Raw genomic sequence first — 16,152 nt, 5'->3', positions numbered from 1 at the left:
GAAAACTAAAGAGAGTTAATGATACTATATTGTACATTTGAAAGTTAAGAGAGTAAAACAAAAGTTCTCCGCAGAAGGAAAACAATATGTAACCATGTGTGCTGATGGATGTTAACTAAATTTTGTAGTCATCATTTTGCAATATATACATGTATCAAACCATTACGTTGTACACCTAAAACTAATACAGTGTTATGTTAATTATACCTCAACCAAAAACAAATATTAAAAAATAAAATTTAACAAATAGAGAGAGAGAGTAACTAGGCTATGATAGGTATGAGCAGGAGGTCTTAGGGAAGCTCAAAGAAGGAACACCTAGTTCAGACTCTGGGCTGCCCTTGAGGAGAAACCTGGATTCCGAATGTGGAGCAGAATTCTGAGGGGTGAGTACGTGTCCCTCGGGAGAAGCAGAGGATGGGAGTCCTGGCACAGACAGGAGTGGGGTCAGTCAGTCACATAATGGACAACTACCCAGCACCTCGGGTAAGGCAGGGGAACGTGCCAGATGCTACAGGGAGACAGAGACACATAGTTGTCTGCTCCGGGTTCTTATAATCATCCCACTGATAAATGGAATGTTTATAAATGGAATATTTCCTGCCATATCAGTAAACAAAGGATGTCACAGTCGTCAACGATTGCAGCCCTCCAACGTGAGCCAGTGAGCCCTGAGGAGACTCAGGGCTGAAAAGAATACCTGCCATCTAGCAGCTGTCAGACTGCAGCCACTCCCTGCGGTGAGCGCTGAGGAAACTCAGGGTGTGAAAACACAGGATACTGGCCCCAGATAGCTGAGGTGCATATCAAAGGAATGATTTCAGTGAGCCCAGACTCTTGCATCTTCCCCTGCACAGAAAAGCACTAAATGTCTTAACTTGAGATAGCTGGTTTTCTTTAATTAACAATAATCTTTTGATGTTCAGACTACCTGCCCTTTGCTTTACAAAACTCCTATATAACCTGGCTCCCCCCCTCGCCTCCTCGGAGCAGTTTCTAAGAGTTATCCGAAACGCTGTCTCCCAGGCTGCAGTCTTCATTTTGCCCCAAGTAAAACTTAACCAGCGGGACTTCCATGGTGGCGCAGTGGTTGAGAATCTGCCGGCCAATACAGGAGACACGGGTTCGAGCCCTGGTCTGGGAAAACCCCACATGCCGCGGAGCAACTGGGCCCGTGAGCCACAATTACTGAGCCTGCGCGTCTAGAGCCTGTGCTCTGAAACAAGAGGCCACGATGGTGAGAGGCCCGCGCACCGCGATGAAGAGTGGCCCCCGCTCGCCGCAACTAGGAAAAGCCCTCGCACAGAGGCAAAGACCCAACACAGCCATAAATAAATAAATAAATAAATAAATAAAAATTTTAAAAAAAACTAGCAACTTTCACGTTGTGCATTTTTTTTAAGTCCTCACCACACACACACCTCCAGTGGAGCAGCATTTATAAAATGCAACTTAGCAACTGAGGAAATGCAAACAGCACCTGCTACTCCATCTTGCTGCCTGCTCCCCAGGTTAGCACCTTTGGCAGCTGCACAGATGTAACCACATCCAGAGAGCTGCTTACCCATGGGAAAATCTAGGTCAAGGTCCTTCAGGATGTACTGTGCACAGGAAATTCAAGAAAAGAGAAATGGATTTGACTGGGAGGCAAGCCCTTCAACTTCTGAAGTAGAATCTTGGGGACTTTTAGGCTCAGTCAAACTATGTCACCTCTCCTCTCAATTGATGGTTCTTACAGCCTAGGATTTTACTTGGAAATTAGAAATCCACTGTAAATCTCCTTTAAATAAGTAAAGGAACAAATATGTGAAAATAATAACACATTAATTCTGAAATAGGGCCTAGAGAAAAACCCTAGAGTTAAAAAGACTTAGGCAGATACTGTTGCAGGAAGTTGAAACGTGTTGAGATAAGAGATGTTCAGAAATGCTGGGGCGAAAAAAAAAACCTTGGGCTGATGTGGTGAGTTTGCTTTAAAAATAGAGATAAACCACATTTCAAAGGCAAATAGAAACTACTTTGCGATTTTTTACTGTTTTGTCTTATTCATATCTTGGGCTATCTTCCAGTTGTTCCCTTCCATTAGCATGAAGCCTGGGAAAGTGGCTCCATTTACTACATGAATATGTATAATTTGTTTTGAGTTCCTCTAAACCTATCCATGAGCTATGGGACTCCCAAACGAACAAACAGAAAAAACGAGACACATATAACTATACAATTATAAACACGTATATACACCGAGAGACATGCATATACAGATGAACTCTGTGAGGAAGGATGAGATACTCAGAGTTCTCTCAGTAGGCTAGCGGGCAATGATAAGGCTAGGTTATGGTCTGTGTACGTTTTTAGCTATTTAAAAATAAAAAGTCATCAAATGCATGACCTTCTCTTCCTTAGCATGAGGCACAAATACATGCACAAAAAGATTCATGTATACACACATGCTATAAAGGAGGATGATCTATATTCACTGTTCACTCAACGTGATCTCAGATGTGTGACAAGTCAGTGAGCCTGCCACACTCCTGCCAGTGACCCATGGGAGCCAAGAAGTGCTGAAGACACCAGAGTGTACCCGCTCTGTCCCCAAGTCTCATCACCACATCACCTGCCAATGACAACATCAGGCCTCTCTGGTTCCATATTCTAACAATAGAAAGAACTTTTCCCACATTTCTTCCAACACTCAATCCAAGCTAACATATGTGGGCTTTAAAAAATCTCCAAAATGTCAAAAAATATATAGCGTTTGGAATATAACAACCAGATGGCCCCAAGCTTAACTGAGCATCAAAATATTACTGGCCACCGTTGTCAAAAAAAATTAAAAATCCAAGAGCTGATCTTAGTAGACACTTTGTTTCAAAGAACCTCAGAAATTGACTGTGGTTCCACTGTACCCTCCTGTCACTCTGACATTCTCATTTTTAGAGACATTTTGGGCTACATTAAAAAGACAGACATTGTCTCTAGACCTATATTGAACTAACTTTTTAAAAGGTGTAAGGAATACTCCAAAATGTAGAAAGAAGTTGTATCTGGGTAGCGGGATGGTTTTTAACTTCTTACACTTTTTGTATTTGCAATTCTTATACAATGAACAGGCATCACATTTGTATCAGAAAAAAAAAAAAAAAAATCAGTGCATCTCCCTTACACCCCTGGAACAAATCTAACTTCATACTCCAAATATCTTTCTCAAGACACGCTGATAGAGCTGAGCAAGTGCACAGCTCCAGCACACAGTAATTTCCATAAATTCCTGCTGCCTGAGCAGATCAAGAATTAGAATACAATAAGATCTGGATGGTAGAACTGTGAAGTATTGACAGATCAATCTCTTTTAAAGGACTCAGAGATAGTGAAACTGAATCCGGCCTCTGTACACGGACACGGAATTAAATCTCGAGGCAGAGTTTTGGGTAAAGTAGAAAAGAATTATTGCTTTGCCAGGCAAAGGGAGTCACAGCAGGCTAATGCCCTCAAAACTGTGTGTCCCAACCTGGAGGGCATAGTGGGGAGCTTTATAGTAATGGTTCAAAGAGGGCGTGATGAGTTCGTGGACCTTCTTCTGATTGGTTGGTGGTGAGGTAAGTGGGAGTCAGCACCAACTTTCTCGTTCCAGCTGGTCTGGGATCTACGTGCTTGTGGGCAGCGTACCGTGTTAACCATTAACCTCTCCCACCTGGTGGGGGCTTCAGTATCTGCAAAACAGCTCAAAGATATTGTTGTGTGGATCCCTTGAGGGAGAACCAGGACCTTGCCCCAGGGCTGCACTATTCCTCCCTTGTCTCCGCATCCCTTCCCTTCCCTGATTAACAACTGTTTGAACCTACCCGTTGGAACTCAGAGAAGGTTGTGGAGGCTGAATGAAACCTATTTCCTGTAATCAAAGAAATGGGGGACACAGGAGGGCTTTTGTGCCCAGGAGCCCCACAGGGTCCTGCTCGGTATCAATAGCTATAAGTTGCATATAACCCAGCAGATGAGAAGCCATATGGCAGTGTCAACTACAAATTGGCATTTGCCATCTACCTCTACAAGGATTAAATCAGGTGCCACTACAGCTGCTGACCTTCAACACCCCCTGAAAGGAATTCAGGGTGGAGATCAGGAATGAGGCACCCTGTGCTCTGAGAAAAACTGGCAGAACAGGTAGATATTTTCAGGAGCTGATTTTATGAGCCCAATTCTTGTATCTCCTCATATCTAGAAAAGCACTAAATTCCTTCATGGTGACGTCTGCTCCTCATGACTTGCAGTAACCCTCACGAGAACTTCTGCAAAAATATGTGCTTGATTGCATGTATTCCCTCTTCACCAAAATCACAAATATATTGACCTTCCCCCCCTACCTCTTTGGAGCAGTTTCTCAGAGCTATCTGAAATGCTGTCTCCCGGGCTGCAGTCCTCATTTTGCCCCAAATAAAACTTAACTCACAACTCTCATGTTGTACATTTTTTTTAAGTTGACAGCAGCATAAGGCACTGATGCAGAATGACAATTCCAGGGTGAGGAGGTCTACGTGGCAAACGCCTTTGAGAGCAGGGACCAATGATGGGAGCAGCAAAAGGCAAAAGACTGTGTTTGGCAAAGTTGAATTACCAAAAAAAAAAAAAAAAAAGAAATTAGCAAATGGATGAGTAGACTGGTAAGAGAATATATGACTATGGAAGAGAAAATAAAGAGTAAATTTGATTTCCCTCTCACACAATCCCTTCTCCAAATATTGAAACCCTCCCTTCTGCTCAGTTACTATACCTTGGATGCAGCCCTCTCACCTGCAAGAAAGGTTGGAATAAGCCCCAGATCAGGAGGTCTTGGGACATCGAGAATCTATGGTTCCTCACGTTGCTCCAGCTGTGAGGTCAGCTCAGTTTTAGGAAACAAGAATTCTATTGGATCAATCGGAAGATCAAAAATTCCTTACTGAGCTATGTACAGCTACTATGCCCTACGTTCTCTGTACCTTGACACTCTAAAACACAAAATTCAAATAGTCCTTATTCAACTTGTCTAACCTTGCCTTTTGAGCTACTGCCCCTCCACCAACTTAGGTTCACCTCTCATATGTCCTACTTATATGTGTTCCCATTTCACTCTCTAAATTCTAGAATGGCTGCCGCTGGACCACAATATCCTGGGTGTTGAGGCTAGCTGCAACGGTAGGCTTGGGCCATGTCGTTCATTCAACATGTCTAACACCAACTTCTGTACCCACCTCCACCGTCTCATGTTACCCTAACCTAACCAGGCAGACTAGTCTATTTACCAGTGTCCAGTAAGTCCACCTCCCTTTGAGTCTTTGCTCTCCCCTTCTTCCCACCTGGAATACCTTCTCTGCTTCTCCCCTCTCCATAGTTTATTTTTCCTACCCATCTTTCAAGTTCCACCTTGCTTCCCATGAAGCCATCCTTGACGATCCCACGCCACATAACACTTATTCTCTAGACCAGTGCTTCTCAGACTATCTGTGGTGAAGGACCAGAGGTTTTTTGTTTTGTTCTTTTGGTCAATGAGATGGGCCCACTGGCCACATGCTTGGATACTGTGGCAATGTCAAATTGCTCTAAAAGTTTCTAAATGCTTTCTCTCAATGTATGTACTTATCCCATCACAAACTGATAACAAACAGTTCACAGACTGGCACTGGTCCAATCAAATGCACGATGCTCTAAAACACTCATTTGACATTGAGCACATTCAACCTTCTTTGTTTAACGGATGGTTTTTCTCTTGTCATGACAACAGGAAGGTAACGGCCAAGTGGGCACGGGCCTTGTCTTATTTCTCTGTGAATGCCCCACCCCAAACTGTAAGGTGTGGGGATGACTGATGGTAAACCCTGTCGACTAAAAAAATATATTCACAACCTAAAAGTTGAGAGTTATGTTTTATTCGGTGGAAATTTTTAGGACGTCAAGCCCGGGAGGCAGCATCTCAAGTAACCCTGAGAAAACTGCTCCAAGGAGGCGAAGGGAGAACTAGGATCTATAGGAGTTTTGCAACAAAGAGCAGGTAGTAGGATCAAAAGAGTATTGTTAATTTTTAAAAAAACTGGAAATGTCAAGTTAAGGAATTTAGCATTTTTCTATGTATGGGAAGAGGCAAGAGTCTGGGCTCACTGAAATCATTCCTTTGATATGCACCTCAGCTCTCTGGGGCCAGTATCCTGTGTTTTCACATCCTGACTTTCCTCAGGGCTCACCAGCTCACCATTGGCGTAGCCGCATGGCTGCAATCGCTGATGACTGTGACATCCTTCGTTTACTGATGTGGCAGGCAACATTCCATTTCTCAGCCCATAGAGGATTAAGGGGGAAGTTTGGGATTTGAAATAAAGGAAAATGTGATGGAAATAAACTAGATCCTTCTATTATAACCTTGATATCAATATAAGAAAGAAAATACTGGACTGGTAAACCAAGGAACTGATTGAAGTTGTTATGGCTCTGAGCTTCCTTGTGCCACACAACCTCAATCTCCTCACAGCACCCACTAAAAGTCATGCCCATAAAGGGAGTGAGAATACCACCTGAGGACTGACCCAGAAATCTCCATCTCCCTAACCAGGGTCATGTCTCCCATTCCCAGGCCTTTTAATTTTACACAGCCCATTGGTATAGCTAGATTTCTCATCACATCTCATTGTACTATTTAGGAAATAAAAATGTTTTGTAATAAAAATGTAATAGAGAGAAAGGAATGTTATAGGCATTTGGGGGAGAGTAGAGGTTGAGTCTAGACTTAAAAGAGCCTACATTTCTAGAAAGAGTTATATGGAGCTATCACTCATGTTCTAAGTGCCCCATATAAATACCTTCAGTTTCCAGAAAGTTCTTTGAGAGTAATACTGGCCAAAAACATACTGCATTTTCAGATCACTCCAACATCAATCAGTACCCCATTGGGGGTCAGAATCGGTGGGGAGGCTCTCATTGAATAGTACTGAAAATCATGTACTGCTAATGAAGAAGAATTCTGAAAAAGAGAAGAGATAGGAAGTCTCACTCACAGAAGTAAGATATCTGTAGTTCTGCTACATAACATCCCTGTAGAGGGCCCTCTGTGCAGAGTCCAGACACCCCGACTCTTCCTGGCACAAATGCACGGGCACCTCCTCAAATGACAGCAGCACCTGGAATGGCATGACAGCCCAAGGATGAGACCCATAAGAGGCTGAAAGACAAGAAGGGACATTCAAACATGAAGGGGAAGCAGGACACAAAGACTCAGAGAGGAGGATGGCATGAGGAGCAGATAAAGGCAGAGTGACCTGGAGAGAAAATGGCCCCAAATGAATTAAATGGCCAGAACTGTTTAATAAACAGAATCACAGCATCATAGAGTCATTAGGGCATTTGAGCAGAAAAATGGGCTCATCTGGTCCAATCCCATCGTTTGGAAGATGAGAAAACACAGGCATAGAGTGATTTAAATGTGCCCAAGGTCACATAGCTACCTAGTGGCAGAGCCAGAATTAGAACTTAGGTCTCCTTTGGCCCAGCCAAGTTCTCTGGCCATTGTGCTCTTGTCCCTACATACGTGCTGAATGAACAAAAATGAATGAATCCTTCTCGCCTGGTTTCATCGTAAGACTTCAGTCAAAGCTGTGGTTCAGAGAAAACTGAAAGGGTCAGGCTTGTGAGATGGAGCAAAGGGAAAGAGATGGCTGAGTACTGGCCCAAAGAGCAAAAAGGGAAAGGAACACACACACACACACACACACACACACACACACACAGTCACCACAGAGGTAGGAAAGAGGAAGAGGTGAAAGCAAAGATACAAGGGGGAAGGCAAGAGGCCGTATTCTCCCCTGAGCCCTACTTGCAGAGGGCATGGATGCCGTGGTCAGTCTGCGGAGGACAAACACAGGGTAGCTGATTTGAACCTGACCCCTGAGAGCTACCTCCCCTCTCACATCCTGCTCTTCTCCTGGCCCTCTTTGTCACCTCCCACCCTGCCTTTCGCTAAGGCTCCCTCTTCCCAGCCTCTCCCCCCTGACTCTCCCTCCCTTCCTTAACTTCCCAAGCCCCAGAGGGCCCACCCTCTAAAGTGTGCCCCTGGCCCTGGCGGCGCCTGCTACCGGAAGAAGCCTCCTTCCCTCACTCTGCAGAAGGAAGTAGGAGGTGACTGGGGAGGGAGAAGGAGCCGCGCAGGCAGGGTGAAGCGCTGGCGGAGAAAGAGGAGAACGACGACAAAAGCCCAGAGGAAAACTCACCGGCCCACAGGGAAACTGGTGCCTGGGCTCCCTGGGCAGCCTCTTTTCCGAGCTAAAGGGCAGACCGCTCCCCCGCGCATCTCCCTTCCCCAGCCTGCACTCAGGGCTCCCACCAGCAGATGGCTCCCGGGTCCCCCAGCCTGACCTCCTCCCCGGGCTCTCCAGGGTTCACAGATCCGGGCCCCAGGGAGGCACCGGAGAGCCTGACGGGAGAGGATCTCGCTTGGGGGCCGGAAGGAGACGTAGGAAGCAGGACTGGTTGACGAATAGAGACAAAGGCTTCAGCTCAGTCCGGAAACGCGAGTGGGTGCTCATCCAGGTCGCTGTCAGCCTCTCCGCCTCCCTACGGTGTGTGCGCTCATTGGCCTTAACTCTTCCCTGTCAGGGTCAACTAGGAAAGAGTGAGGAGAGGAACGTGGGAGAAACTCAGGCGCCATGGGGCTGAGACACAGGGGCCTTGGTTCCTCCGGAGATGTAAGGGGAAAGAGGAGAAGGAGCTGACCTGACTTGTAGCTCAGAAGAATCCCGGATTGGTCCTCTGAGAACGGAGAAAAACAGGAAGTGGGATCTAGGTGCAGACTTTGGGCTTCAAAGATGCCACCCACTCCTCTATTCACCCTCCTTTCTTCTGCCTTTCAAGTCTGCAGGTAATTGTCAAGGCCCCACAGTGTCCCTTATGCAAAACATTCTCCGTGATCTGGTAAAGGCTCTTTGCCTTCCTCCTCCACTCAGCATCTCTTTTCTATTCTCCTCATTCTCCCTCACTCTCACCCAACCCCAGACCCACTCCAGCTCTCCCCTGGGAGCCTCCCTTCCCTCTCTCCCTCCTCATCACCCTGAAGGGATACGCAACACTATCAATCTGCCTATCCACCAAAACTGCTCACAGATGTCAAATGAGTTGTTCAAGATCCGGCTTCATGGCCAGAATCTAATACACTCTTTCCACTTTGTCACTAGAGGGGTAGATATAGATATAGATGATTGATAGATAGATACATACATGCAAACATACATACATAGACTCCAGGGATTCTAAGGAAGCATTTGATGCAATCGTTCTATACACACCACTCTTTCCTTTAAAAAAAAGATAAAAATACAGAAAATTCATTCTGTTTCTTGAAATGTCACCTTTAATGCTTTGTAAGAAAACTAAAGTAACCTGGATATCAAAGAAGGGGGCAACAGTAAATTATAATAAATTGACACATTGAGCACACATGTATCTTGTGGATATTATAGTGCCTGATCGTTAGCAGATGATCAATAAATATAAATTATATTTTCATATATACAAGATATATGTAATAATGTAGACATTATTTCATCATAAAACTAGATGACTAGCGCCAAGTACAAAAAATAAACTTATGGAAACCATAATGAATTCAATTATGTAAAAATATGAAGGAAAAAGAGAGTAGGAAAGAGAATATCCTAAATTATTGATGGTGGATAGTTAACAGTATCGGTTGTATGAATTATAGATAGGCTTTTTTCTTTCCCTATATGTTTATATATCTCTGTTTTCTCCCATTTATCTCTTATATTTCCTGCTTTTCCATAAGTGGTATATATTATTTTTATAATCAGAAAATAATGAAATGAAAAGCAGAATGTGAAAAAGATTATGTTTGTTTTCGCAAACTCTAAAGGCTCTGGGAAGCAAGAAGAGACTTGGAAAGGCTTCCTGGAGGAGGTGAAGCTTGTTCGGAACCTGGAGGGGTCAGGAGGACTGAGGTAGGTGAGAGGAAACAAGGAGGGCATTTTGTTCAAGCAAAGAGAAATGCCAGTGCAAAGATACAGAAGTGGGGAAGCACAGGGAGTCATCCAATCCAATCAGTGCAGCAAGTTTATGCGAGGAAAAGCAGAACACATGCTGGGCTTGGAAACTTGAGGCTGGATTCTTGGAAGCCTTGAATGTCAGACCTCAGACTTCTGGCTCTATCTGGGGAGAGTGGGCACAGGAGAAAGTCACATCCTTCTACGACCTTCCAATACCCTTACTGAGGCAGGAAGCATTTAGGTTAAATTCAAGATGAATACAAAGACTCTGAAAGATCCTGAGAGACGTGGAAAGAAAATGGAGGGCACCGTGGGGAAGGTTTCTGTGTGTTACTACATTATTCAAGTTGTCTTCACAAGCCCTAAACCACAGGCAGCTTAGAGGATGGGAGGAAGTATTTGTAAACCATATATCTGATAATGGGTTGATATTGATAGATAGATAGATAGATAGATAGATAGATAGATAGATAGATAGATAGATATACACACATATTACTCAATAGCAAAAAAAAAATCCATAAAAAATTGTCAAAGAACTTGAATAGACATTTTTCAGGAAAAAAAATGTGATTAAAAAAATGGACAAAGATCTGAGCAGACGTTTTTCCAAAGACCTACAAAGGACTACCAGGAACATGAAAAGGTGCTTGACATCACTAGTCATCAGGGAAATGCAAGTCAAAACCACAATGAGATACCACCTTACACTCTTCACAACAGCTATCATCAAAAAGACAAGAGAGATAACAAGTGTTGGTGAGGATGTGGAGAAAAGAGAATCCTGGTTCACTGTTGGTGAGAATGTAAATTGGTATTTATATATGTGTGTGTGTGTTGCATTTAAAAATATGAATATTTATATATAATATTTATATTTATACATATATATAATATGATGGAATATTATTCAGCCATAAAAAATAAGGAAATCCTTCCATTTGTTACAACATGGATGTACCTTGAAGTCATTATGTAAGTGAAATGAGACAGAGAGAAAAAGACAAATACTGTACAATACCATTGATAAGTAGACTCTAAAAACACTAAACTCATCCAAACAGAGAGTAGAATGTTGGTTGCCAGGGGCTGAGGAGTGGGGGAAATGGGGAGGTGACGTTCTAAAGGTATAAACTCTCAGTTATAAAATGACTGGGGACCTAATGTACAGTGTGGTGACTATAGTTAACAACATTGTACTGAATACTTAAAAGCTGCTATGAGAGTAGATTTTTAATGTTCTTACCATAACAACAACAAAATGATAATTATGTGAGATGAAGAATGTGCTAACTAACCTCAGTGTGATAAACACTTGACGATACATAGATGTATGAAATCATGACTTTGTATACCTTACATTTACACAGTGTTATACGTCAAATATATCTCAATAAAACTGGACAGAAAATTTAAAAATGAAGTTAGTGGTCATGAATGTAAAGTGAAACTTCTCGGCATGACTGTGGCCTTTTCTCCGTCCACGATCAGCTGAACGAATGTAGGGATAGGATAGGATCTGAGGTGGATTTCAGCAGGAACGTTGATAGTATGTGCACAAAGGACTAATTACAGTGACTGACCAGGGAATCTAAGCCGGATAGAGAGAGGAGTGAAGATGTGAGGGAGGTGAAGGACAGTGATAAATGTTCAGATGGCTACTGAGGAAGGAACTGAGAGGACACAGTATCATCTCCGTGGATACTGAATTCACTGAGAATCGTGATGGTAGCCGCACTGGAGTGAGTGAGCGTGAGCCAGGGACAAAACTCTTCAAGGAATAAAGGGGAGCAAAGGGAGTGAGGTGGGGGATGACAGCAACAAGGGGGTTAGGGGGCAAAGCTGATGACATGAGAATCAAAGCTGCATTCAAAACTGGGGATGACATCATCGAATCTACAGCATCTCGCACAGGTAAGGGTTGCTACCCATGTTTTACAGATGAGAATCACTGAGGTTAAACAGCTGGCTTAAGGTCACTCAGCAGAGGATGCAATCCTAAACCAGTTAAGAATTAAGAGTAGCAATGATGTGAGAAGGAATTGTGCTGCCTCTGGCTTCCACACACTGCCAGGGACACTCTATCCGAAAGGGCCTTTCCCTCCAGAAATTTCCCTTCCCTACCCTGAGGGAGCTCTCTCTGGACACCTCCATACAAAGGGCTAATTATGGGAGAGGGACATAGATTCCCCAGAGCTCCATCCTCTCTTCTAAATAACAGAAATTGTTGATTTCCTGGCTCTCTCTCTAGTAGAGGCTCATCAACACCCTTTCTCATTCTCTACAACTGCTTTGCCCATCCCACGTTGTCGTCTCGAGGTACCTGCCCTGATCTCAGGCACCGGTTCCAGAAATCAACAGCCATGTGATTGGGCCTTTCTTTCATCCCTTCCACTGTCATTTCAAACCCAGAGAATCCAGAGCAGGAGCAAGAGACCAACTTCTCATCTGGAAACTGAAGGCCTAGATATCAGTGCCAGAGAATAAGACATGAAGGTAGGCTTATTACCACATTGCACTTTTAAAAAGTGGTCTTATGGAAGAGGGGCACATTCTAGAATATGAAATGATGTGTAGGGACACGTTATAGAATATTTTTTACAACAGATTTGGTTTCTGGATGCTTTAGGGGGATTATGGGGTGTTTGGGTATGTGTACAAATGTGTCTGAGCTATGTGTTTGGGTATTTGTGTGTACATGCAGTAAAGATGTCTGTGCAATTTGATCACTGTGTGCTTGTTTTCAGGATTTGGTAGGTTTGCCTAAGAATGACTTAAGACTTGCCTGGCTGAACTGGTGTGTGTCTATGTAAGCAGAGAATTAGAAAATTTGACTCTTTGTAACTCAACATCTCTAGCACCATTGGACCATAAGCCTGAATGTCAACTCTCCTACTTTATTCATCTCCAGTATGACTATAAAATTATCCAGAAATAAAGGTCAATCTTTGTATGTAGTTTTATCCATCACAGTCCCTAGCATAATTAGAGCCTGGTTCATAAAAAAAAAGAAAAGAAAGAAAAAGAAGCAAGGATCCCAGAATTAATCAGATTGGGGTTGAAATCCTGAGAGGCATTTACAAACCATGAGAATTTGGGCAAGTTATTTAACCTCAATTACCCTCCTATCCTACTGTATAAAATAGGAGTATTATCTATTTTTTCACATGAGTTAACATATGAAAAGGGGTATATATGTACATACCAGTTCTGTCCTTAAGTAGTGTAGGAACCCTCTAAAAGCCTGTTTCCTGATGTGAAATAGTGATAATAGTTAACATTTATTCAACGTCTACTATGTGTCAGGAACTGTTCTAAGAGCTTTACCCGTTGGAGCTACTTAATCAATTCTATTTTCATATGAGGAAACTGAGGCACAGAGAGGTTAAGCAACATTGCCCAAGGTTGTTCAGCTAAGAAATGGCAGAAGCAAAAATGGAACTTAGGCGATCTGACTCCTGAACCCTTATTTTTCATCACGACATTAATACTTGTTCTGCCTAATGAAGATAAAACGAGAGAACCATATAAACATAATGTTTTCTTAGGGGGAAGAGAGTTCCTTCCTGACAAATAAAAAATTAGGGGATGATGAGTTTTAAATTAAGAACAGTGAAAATGATGTTTAAAACAAGCTATCTGTATAATCATACCCATCAGGAACCATGTAGTAGAAAGCTTTCTATGTGACTTTTATCCATCACATCAACCATGATGGTTTTTGTACCATCAGGAAATGTGATTGAGCATCACTATCAAGGGTTAAAAAGCTTCTGCATCCACTTTTCATTTGTTTGAAAAATATTTATTAAAATTAGAGCCAGGAGGACATGCAGGAACCTTGGAGGTTATAGAGTACAAAATCCTCCTACTACACATGAAAAAATTGAGGCAAAGGGAAATGAAGTGACTTCCCCATATCAAATCACTAGTCAAAGGCAGTTATGCTAGGTGGAACTCAGGTCCCCTGACTTTCATTTTACCCAGATCACCCTGGATTTAAAGGCTGGTACACATGTGCCAATCTTTGTTGCTCATGATCATCACACTAGATAGTAAGCAGAAGGGGCATGGACATTAGAAGCAGCCTAGAAGAGAGATTCACCACAGATTAAAATTCAGTAGTCAGCAGTATAATGGATTGTATTAATAGAGGTAGAGCACCTGAAACAAAGAAGGAGATAGTTCTGCTCTACCAAGTGTTGGTTATATCAAACCTGGAGTACTGCGTGTAATTTTGGGCACTAAACATTGCAAACAAAGAGGAGGGAGGCTCAGAGTGAAATCTGTCTTCAAATACCTGAAGGGTTATCATGTGGGATGAAGATTAGATTTCTACTTTTACCATAGGACTCCTTCCAGAAGCAGCTGAAAGAGTACTGATTTCTAAATCAAACAGGCCTTTTAGTACAAGTCCACGGGGTCACTCACTAGCTATGACCTTGGGATGCTTTACCCTTTTGAGCCCAAGTTTGTTCATCTATAGGATGGAGATTCTATCTTCCTCATAGAATTTTCTGGTAAATATATCAACTAGGGTATACTAATATAAACTACGGGCTCAGATCTGAAAATTGAGCTTCCAGTAGATACATAAGCATTGTGTCTGCTGCCATCCCTTCTCCCACCCCACGCCCACTGGCGCGGGTTTTCCTTTGCTTGGAAGGGTAACATCACCCTTTCGTGAAGCATATATCGTCCTTCCAAACATTCTGCGAGTTTTCCCGCTTTAGGCCAACCACAGCGCAGAGGAGCGCTTCCTCCTGCTGGGTTTCTCCGACTGGCCCTCCCTGCAACCTGTCCTCTTCGCCCTTGTCCTCCTCGGCTACCTCCTGACTCTGACGGGCAGCTCGGCGCTAGTGCAGCTGGCGGTACTCGATCCGCGCCTGCACACGCCCATGTACTACTTCCTCTGCCACCCGGCCCTGGTGGACGCGGGCTTCACCACGAGCGTGGGGCCACCGCTACTGGCCGACCTGCGCGGCCGGGCGCTGTGGCGGGAGCTCGGCCCCCGCCTGGCCCAGCTGTGCGCGTCGCTGGCGCGGGACTCGGCCGAGTGCGTCCTGCCGGCGGTGATGGCTCTGGACCGCGCGGCCGCCGTGTGCTGCCCGCCGCGCCTCCGCCGCTCGCTGGCCCGCGCCTCCTGGCTCGGCGGCCTCACCAACTCTGCGGCGCAAACGGCGCTGCTGGCGGCTCGGCCGCTGTGCGCGCCCCGCCGGGTGGACCACTTCATCTGCGCGCTGCCCAAGCTGGCCTGCGGCGGCGGCGGCCGAGACTCCGCCGAGCGCCAGATGTTTGCTGCCCGCGTGGTCATCCTGCTGGCGCCGTCCGCCGTCATCCTGGCCTCCTGGGGCGCCGTGGCCCGCGCTGTATGGGGCATGAGGACCGGAGGGAGCCGCAGGAAAGCGGTGGGCACCTGTGGGTCCCACCTGACAGCCGTCTGCCTGTTCTGTGGCTCAGCCATCTACACCTACGTGCAACCCACTCACAGCTACAACCAACAGCGGGGCAAGTTCATTTCGCTTTTCTACACTGTAATCACACCCGCCCTCAACCCACTCATCTACACCCTCAGGAATAAGGAAGTGACGGGGGCAGCGAGGAGGGTCCTGGGGAGTCTTCGGAGAGGGCAAGCTAGACAGTGAGTAAGTCAGGGAGGGAAGGAAGTGTTACCCCAGGGCCCAAGGCGGGAAATGCCCACTGGAAAGTCAGTCAGTTTAGCCTTCAGGCTGCTCATTTCTGTATGAGAATCTGCAAGATTTGTCCTTACGGAGTCCATGGTTAATGGGGGAGATCCCTTCCTCCCATCAGGAAAGGTTCGTGTGCTGTAGGGAAAATCCCATTTATACGTGCAGGTCTAGTGAGGGGGGAAATGGCCTTCAGGCTTTCTCCTAGGCTGCTGAAAAAAAGAAAGTTTGATTTTGGGAGGACCTTCCCCATCCTCAGGGGATTCTATAACCACCCGTCAAGAGTCCATATGCTGGTACGATGATGTATGACGGATTCCAGTCTGATGGAAGAGAGCGTGGAAGACCCCATGGTGTCTGCCATCAGACATATCCCTACGTGACAATAAAATCATAGACTCTACCCTGTAGGAGGCCCCATCCAAAAGAAGAAGCCATGGTCTCTT

At 44.7% G+C, this 16,152-nt stretch overlaps 2 protein-coding genes across 4 annotated transcripts in view; one reads left to right on the top strand and one right to left on the bottom strand.

Annotated features, from left to right (window-relative positions):
- The window catches only part of OR11A1 (olfactory receptor family 11 subfamily A member 1), a 34,635-nt gene extending 24,024 nt beyond the window's left edge, over positions 1-10,611 (bottom strand). The window contains exons 1-2 of one of the 3 annotated variants that reach the window (XM_082347014.1): positions 8,232-10,611; positions 7,023-7,145 (exon numbers count right to left, since the gene is read on the bottom strand). The gene's annotated coding sequence lies outside the window, so the exon portion shown is untranslated. Of the gene's footprint in view, positions 1-6,827; positions 6,989-7,022; positions 7,146-8,231 lie in introns of all 3 variants that reach the window. The other 2 variants (XM_082347013.1, XM_082347012.1) reach the window with 2 other exon arrangements.
- Positions 10,612-14,758: 4,147 nt separating this feature from the next.
- OR2I1 (olfactory receptor family 2 subfamily I member 1) lies at positions 14,759-15,670 on the top strand. Its single transcript, XM_082347080.1, has one exon. The coding sequence runs from the start codon at positions 14,918-14,920 to the stop codon at positions 15,662-15,664; it is 747 nt and encodes a 248-aa protein (XP_082203206.1). The 5' UTR covers positions 14,759-14,917; the 3' UTR covers positions 15,665-15,670.
- The last annotated feature ends 482 nt before the right edge of the window (positions 15,671-16,152 follow it).

Source organism: Balaenoptera borealis, assembly GCF_965194805.1.
Source record: "Balaenoptera borealis genome assembly, chromosome: 12".
NCBI lineage: Eukaryota > Metazoa > Chordata > Mammalia > Artiodactyla > Balaenopteridae > Balaenoptera > Balaenoptera borealis.
This window is presented reverse-complemented; position numbering and strand designations above follow the sequence as displayed.

Coding starts and splice junctions, on each gene's coding strand:
- OR2I1 (XM_082347080.1), top strand. CDS start 14,918: ATGTACTACTTCCTCTGCCACCCGGCCCTGGTGGACGCGGGCTTCACC.